The 7,442-nt window shown below is 49.0% G+C and overlaps 3 protein-coding genes across 3 annotated transcripts in view; 1 reads left to right on the top strand and 2 right to left on the bottom strand.

Moving 5' to 3' along the window:
* UA08_04117 (hypothetical protein) overlaps window positions 1-1,580 on the top strand; it is a gene marked incomplete at both ends in the record, with an annotated part of 3,659 nt that extends 2,079 nt beyond the window's left edge. The window contains 2 exons of the mRNA XM_020266404.1: window positions 219-586; window positions 642-1,580. Coding sequence (XP_020120828.1) covers window positions 219-586; window positions 642-1,580 — 1,307 coding nt within the window. The remainder of the gene's footprint in view (window positions 1-218; window positions 587-641) is intronic.
* Window positions 1,581-1,817: 237 nt separating this feature from the next.
* Window positions 1,818-4,702, bottom strand: UA08_04116 (hypothetical protein; the record flags this gene model as incomplete). Its single annotated transcript, XM_020266403.1, has 2 exons — window positions 1,818-3,094; window positions 3,148-4,702. The coding sequence occupies 2 exons, from the start codon at window positions 4,700-4,702 to the stop codon at window positions 1,818-1,820; spliced, it is 2,832 nt and encodes a 943-aa protein (XP_020120460.1).
* Window positions 4,703-5,710: 1,008 nt separating this feature from the next.
* On the bottom strand, window positions 5,711-7,363 carry UA08_04115 (hypothetical protein; the record flags this gene model as incomplete). The annotated part of the gene is made up of 1 exon (XM_020266402.1): window positions 5,711-7,363. The coding sequence occupies one exon, from the start codon at window positions 7,361-7,363 to the stop codon at window positions 5,711-5,713; it is 1,653 nt and encodes a 550-aa protein (XP_020120726.1).
* Between the last annotated feature and the right edge of the window lie 79 nt (window positions 7,364-7,442).

Genomic DNA, 7,442 nt, shown 5'->3' with positions numbered 1-7,442 from the left:
TTTTTTTTTTTTCCTTTTCTTTTTTCCCTCCTTCTGTGATTTCAATCTTAGCAAGCCAATATTTGTTTTATATTGATTTATTTAGGTAGTTCAACGATAGTTTAGTTAACAATAGATTCATCCGTTTCAAATTGCAGTTTGGGAACTCGTAGAATCAGTTGGAGGCTCTACCCACCACACAAATTCAACATATGCAAACCTGCTACTCCAGTAATTAGACGTCAACAATCTGCTGAATACACATACAGCGACAAACATTATAATGACCACATCCCAAAACGAAGACATCTACACCAGCCGCCCAGCATTCCCCGTTCTTGCATCGACACTCGTACCTCCTCCGCTTGCAATATGGAGACCTCAACCTCCAGCAGAACAAAGGGCGAACCTAACAACAACATGGAATTTAGAGCCATCCTTATCCAACGCATTCTCTAGTTTGTCGAGACATGATCATCGCAACGAAAACCAAGGTTCCGAGCGTTTGCTCCGGTGCGGGATCATAATTGGGCTCTCGTACTTGAGAGAGTGGTGGGAGGTTGGCGATTCCGAGTCGGACTCGCAACTCAGAGATTTGCTTGGTGATGTATGCGCGCAACTCGAGAAATGTGTGTGGGATCTGATTATTGATTTGTGCATAGATTTCTAGGAGATTGCTTGCATCCTCTCTTCGGGGGTTCTCTTTACCACCTGAAGAACAGCAGCAGCAACGACAACAACCAGCAGGCTATGAAGCAACAACACCGACAAGGGTGTTTATCATTCATCCTGTGCATTCTACTACTTTTGCGCCGGAGACACTGTTTGACAGTCTTGTGGCCATCAAAAAGAGCAGTCTAGATAACGATGAGGCAGACACGACAGACCCAATATCACAAGCGCAGGCACTCCACCTCCTGGATCAAGTCGAATTACTCCCGGTTCACGATTTCGCTTCTGCCACGCAAGCTATCAGCCAAGTATCTGACGCACTATCCAAGATCTATCGATCATATCAAGAACAACAGCTCATACTAAGCAACGACGACGACAAGGATGATCATGACAGAAACGATGATCCACCCACAACACTGCTCATAATCGAAGGCCTAGATACAATGACCGAAAGCATAATCCACAACTCCAACGCCATGCGCGGAAGTGCAGTTCTGACACCTGCTTTGAGGACATTGACTCATTTGTCGCGCACGCATGCTTCTTTTCTGTCCGTCCTGCTCGTCAATACGATAGCTTTGGGGCCGGGTATGCCTCCAGCAGCAGCGTCGCAGCCATCATCGACAGACCTGGCAGGAATCGCATCTCAAAGTCCGCTGACGACATCAACGTCAACGTCAACAGGGGGTCTGTACTCTGTATTTTCGCGGGAACGCCCTATGCGGCAAAAGCATGCAGGCTTGTCCCAAAACGAACCGGAGAATAATGAGCCGCTTCCATTGCTCAATACGCTTCTGTCAAGGACTCTAGATCAAGGCATTGATACGCATCTGCTGCTTCAAGGTAGGAGAAGGAGTCAGACTCTTGTTGAAGTCATCAAGGATCGTACGGGTGATGGGTTGGGGAGGTGGTGTGTATGGAAGTAGTCTAGCTACGTAAAGTAGGTGAATATTGAATGAAATTTTATGCTAGCATAGCATCATGAATGAGTTGCCTGTCAAAATCAAAAGTCAAGAAAAAAAAAAGATATATGATACATTGATTGATATGCTGTCCTGTCCTTCTTCTAGATGACAGATGCAGAGTGCAGCAACGTAAATTAATCCAGACGCCCCCTTTCGTGTATTTTGTAAGTGTGAATATAAAAACGAGGAAACCAAAAATCAGCTAGCATGTATCCTCAATATAGCGCCTTCAACAATCGCATTAGCCTCTTTCTCGCAGGCTTCAAATTCGCTTTTCAGCATGGCTTCCTCGAATTGGATATCTTGCTGGACTATCTTGACCCATTGCTTATGCCGGTCACATCGCTTCTTGGTGCATACTCCGCGAGAAAATTCAGCGAACTCGGTGTCACTATTATTTTTGCTGCTTTTATTTTTGTTGTGCTGGCCGTCGTCTTCATCATCATCGTCTTCGTCAGTTGTGGCGGTGCCGTTACTGGCCACGAGGTTCTCGATTGGTTCAGCTTCTAGCTTGTTTTCCTCAAACGCCTTTCGACCTGCTTCCGTTCCATGAAACCAGTCGTCGAGTTCTTCCTCGTTCCAGGCCATGCGCGCATCCCAGCCGCAAATGTCTTTCCACCCACCCTTTGGCTCCTTTGCTTTCAGGCGATCGAGAACCGCTTTTGCCCGCGCTCGTACAAGGTCCAGAAATTGATTGCGTTGTGATATCATCTGTCGTTGGCGTCTGTATTGATCGCGCTGTTCTCGCAATTTCTGTAGTCTAGCCTCCTCAGCGGTTGAGTAGTGAACGCCCGGTGGATCGATGTCTAGTCCCATTTTCTTCCGGTTGAAAAGTTCTTCCTCATCTTCTTCTTGTTCCGGCGGCGCTTCTTCTTCGTCTTTTGCTTTGATTTCTTTACTCTCTTTGTTTTTCTTTTTATCCTTTTGGACTGCTTTCTTCGTCTCAACTGAGGAGGAGGAGGAGGAGGAGGAGTCATCATCGTCTTGCTGTGTCTTTTTCTCTACTCTCCTCGCCGGTGGTGAGATAGACGGAGGCGGCGTTATCAGACGATCACCTAGTCGTCGAAATTCCGCTGATGACGATACCCCCATGATAACGGCCTTCAAGTCACTAACCGTCAAGACGCCACCTCTACTCCCCAATTCCTCGGGCATTAACCTGCTACCACGATGATCGTGCTCATCATCTTCATCGTTAGTCTCCATGGCCGATTCACCGTCGCCATCAACGCTGCGACTATCTCGATTAATGCTCTTCCCTCGAACTCGGTCAAGGACTACCGGGGTCGGAGCGGAGCTGGCAGCTTTCAATCTAAGCTGTTTTGTCATTTGACGCATAAACTCGCGACCGTGATCATCGGAACAGTATTTGCTGATTTTCTGTCTTGATACACGCGCTGGTTTTCTACAACCCTTTAAGCGGCACATCGGTTTCCATGATGTCTGGCCTTTTCCACCCTCCTTGCAATTGGGACCTGTTCCGTAATTCAGCAAATACTATCTTTCTGAGCGTAGACCCTGAACTTACATATGTATCGATCAATCAGCTCTTCATCTTCTTGTTTGATATTAACACATTTCCCATGGAACCAATCTTCACAGCCACCATCACAGCCGATCATCCATGTGTGATTATCAGGTTTGCGGCAAATACAAAAAAGTTCATCGGGATTCTCGACGTCGCTTTCATCATCTTGCACTCCTGACTGCTGTTGTGAAGTCCGCTTCGCTGAAGCGGGCTTCTTCTTTTTTGGTCTGCCCCTCTTACTTTCAGGCGCAGGCGACCCCGTTACTGAAGCTGACGCACGCTTCTTGAGTGACGGCCCTTTATTAGAAGAAGGGCTGTTGGAACGTCGCTCATCAACACTTTCCGTGTCCAGGCTGTCGATTTTGCGTTTCTTTGATTGCGTGACTTTTGTCGCGATAGAGGCTTTCTTCATTGAGACGGACGACGACTTTCGGGCATTGGGCCCTAGTTTCGACGGGTTTAAAGGAGCCGAGGGCGATGATCTGTCCATAGATGATGCCCTCGAACTTGATCCGCGCTTGAGATCGCTAATTTTCTTGGGTGTCGGGAGTTCGTCGATGCTTTCAAATTGTGGTGTATGAGCGACAGATTGTGCCGCAGGGATTTTCTCTATACTTGCTGCGGGAGTCTCTGCCTTTACCCTAGCCTCCCTATCTGTGTCCTGCACAGGTTCTGTGTTCGGGGCAGGAGAATCGTACAAGTCAGCCCACGCCTGGTCTTGCGTGGATCTCTCGCCGGATGAAAAGATATGGGAACGTTCGGGTATGCGAAGAAGACGATGTATTTTCTGCGCTCGGTCGTGTCCAAAAAAACCACTTTGACGCCAACCAGTTATCGCAACTACCCGCCCGTTGTCGACTATAACGTTCGATCGCACCATGTCATTATGTGTGAGAGACAGTACTTCGCCAACTTCCCTCGGAGCAAATAGAATATCGTGCTCAACATCCGGTATATCCGGCTGGGACACGGTATTGAGGCCTTCACATACATATGACGGGGCGTCTGGGTGATCATCATCACCAGAGAGACGCTGTAGGATCTGTTGGCATTGTATCTTGAAGCTCTTTTTATCAGCCTCTGAGAGGTAATTCCACGCGACCTCCAAGGACACTCCAGGTATACGGGTTTCGGCGACGATATTCTTTCCGTCAATTGTTCCACAGAAGAGTATAACAGGCACAGCGACGTTCAAATCCTTCAACATTCCTTGAGCCTTTCTTGACGAAATCAATTCGTTCGCATTCAAACGCGAGAATCGCTCAGCCGCAGCGCCTTCCACGCTGTCGCCATCCACACGTATTATGACCTTTCCAACCGCAAAAGCAGCGCGAGACCCGACAACATGCAATGAGTTTTGCGGTATACAGTATTTTCGCACCACTTCCGTCCAGTAAGCGTGCTGCTTGTCGGATTCGGGACTGTGCCAATCACGAAACTCGGTGTTAAAATCGTCATCCTGAGGAGCATAGCGCCCATAATGAGGACTACGATTGAGGTATGGATCCTTCTTCGGCACCCGCTTGGGGTCTGCTTCGTAGGGATTCACCCCCATTGTATGTACTCAAAGCGCGACGACAGTGCGATAATCCCCAGCATCAGGGACTGTTGGAGAATATTTCATTGAGACATTGGCCAGATATATTTGCGTTGTGCCGTACTAATAACGCTGTTCACTTCTGTGTCAAAGAAAGAAAAAAAAACAGTTCCCGTCAGTCGTAGGAATCAAGGCGCGCAAACTCTCGGACAAGCGCCGTAGACGGACGATGAGTAGGATGTTTGCTGTGATGCAAGTTCGCACAGGAAAATCAACAATATAAAACCAATCTCAACGAGGTGATTTTCCAATTTCAAGTTTCATTGCGCTCTCCGATGTATGGGGTGGTGAAGAAGGAATACGGCGGCCACAGAGAGAATTCGGAGCGGAGCTGAGCAATGCGCAGAACACGGGATTTGCTGAAAACCTGCTGCTATTGAATCCGTTTCAACGTTCCCCAGTTTCGGATAATAGATAAAAATAGAATTTACAGAGCACAGTTCTCTGATAAACTTGACGGACGAGGTTCAGAGAAGTTGGGTACGTTTGTCAGGTCCGGAAGTCAAGCTGCGAGCAAACAAGCACGGAAGAAGGTTTGTCCGCTCCGGTTTTGAGGGAGGCAGTCGCGACCGGCGAGTTTAGACGCGCCGTGAGTCTTCAATTTTACTCTTTTGGGAATGCCGTGCCACTTCTTCCTACGGCAGAGCGATAAAGAATATATTTATATAGATATAGGTTTATAAAGCCAGAAAGCCAGCTTTCTGGAAGCGTAATTATTCCTATTATAGGTACAGGAGAAAATCAAGCACCCAGGTTTGCATGTACAATTTTGTCTCGCTCCGGGGGTATAAAATACTTAACCTTTACGCCATCGCTTGATATTGACTGCCCGAACGCCTCGAAAAAGATGACCACACGTATTTGGTCACCAAGCATAAGCAGAAACACCAGCCTCGATAAATACTTCGGGTATATAAACAGAATGTTACAGCCAGGACTTCCAAAGAGCTGAAACATATTATACAGTTATACTCCTAGAAAGACAGCCTCTTGTAAAGCAGGCATAACGTAGCTTGTCAGAGGAGCTTGCAGGATTTCGAATCGCAGATGAGGTCCCCAAGAAAGCATGGTATGCTCTTGAACCTGGAGCGTCAGGCATTCGAACAGAAAATTGTTGAGACGAAGCCAGGTTTGGAGTCCGAGGCGCTTTGCGACTTTGAGCATACGGCCGACGAACCACGGCCGGGCAAATGGAGACGTTGCGGTGTCGGAATATTGTGAGAAATCGGCGAGGTCCGGGATGGCCGGAGATTGAGAAACCGGATGCAGGACAGGCGACAGATTTTCATCCAAAGGGAAGTCCTTGCATGCAAGAAGAATCTGTAATAGTGCCTCTATCGAGGAACCCACGTTGACCTCGCTTTCCTGAAGCTGGTGTATTGAATACGCTAAGAACGCCTCGGTCTTGCGGACAGACAATCGATAATCCCACATGGCTGCATTCAGCATCAAGAGGGCCGCTAGTCGAGCAATAAATTGCTTCCGGTCCCCAGTTACTGTTCGTCGCTTCTCCGCTGGGGATATTAATATATGGTGAAGAGGCGACGCAGGCCCGAAGCCAGTGTGACGAACACTTGCATTGTTTGGTGGGAGCGCCATTCGTTGGCTCAGGGCTAGACGTTCACAGCGCCCTAGAAAATCGAGGAACTCTTCGCACTGCAGTGCTATCTCTTGCTCGGGCGTATTTGTAAACGAAAAGCGGGTAGGCGAAGGGGTGCGATCTGAGGTAGCTGGGGATGCCGAATTGGGAGGCGAAGGGAGACAGGTGTTCGGAGACGGTCTGGCTGCGTCGGAGGGGAAGCGATGGTTGTTTTCAAAGTAGAACCCGTCTGGATCTGATACGTAGCCGGCCAAAATATAATCTTGCCAGTTGATGAGCCTTGCCAATGTGGTGTTCTGAAAAGCTGCAGGGCCACCGCGACGTCGGATCAATCTTTGGGCTTGTCGCATGTGAATCCAGCTAATTTCCTTATGCCCTGGTCGAGGATCGAAGTCCTCGAGGGCCGCAGCGCTCATGCAGGCAGTGATAACATTGTCGGTCATATCATGAGGGTGTTTCTGGGTGTGGTCGCGGAGCATTGAAATACCGAGCTGTCGATAGCGCAGAGTGCTCTCGGTTTCAGTTTCATTGCGAACCCAGGCCCAGGTGTTGGCGCCATGGACCAGGATCGTGTTAACAAAGGTCAGGGCGCCTTTCATGGCCTCGGGGACGAAGACTTCAGTGTACCAGTTGTGGGCTTTCTTGGTACGAAAATGGTGTCCATAAGAACATGCCGGCATTTCATGCACGTAGAAGTCAAAAAGACGCTGGTCCTCCTTGGAGGCCTGCCACGGCAGGGCGTCAAAGGGGTCCGTTCTGGCGGCACTGAGTATGGTCCGCGGCGACGATGTCAGGTTGAAGTTGAAGTATGCTCCTTCCCCGGCAGCGCGTGCCTGAGGCTGCACCTTCGTCTTTTTGGCTCGTGACCGTTTCTTTGTGCCGACCTGCCCGCTGTCTTCGTGCTTGTTCTCCAGGCGCTTCTGCCGCATATACTCCTGCATCACATGGCGCTTCACTTGAGTCAGGTTGTCCGCACTGTTTTTCGATGAGTCGATGAACTGCCACCTGCTCTGCGACATGGCGAGCAAGGTGCCTAGGTACTACGCGTTGTTTGCGGGGAGCTCACAGGAACCGAAGAACGAACTTCATTCGACTGCC

The sequence above is a fragment of the Talaromyces atroroseus genome, assembly GCF_001907595.1.
Source record: "Talaromyces atroroseus strain IBT 11181 chromosome Unknown scaffold_4, whole genome shotgun sequence".
Taxonomy (NCBI): Eukaryota; Fungi; Ascomycota; class Eurotiomycetes; order Eurotiales; family Trichocomaceae; genus Talaromyces; species Talaromyces atroroseus.
This window is presented reverse-complemented; position numbering and strand designations above follow the sequence as displayed.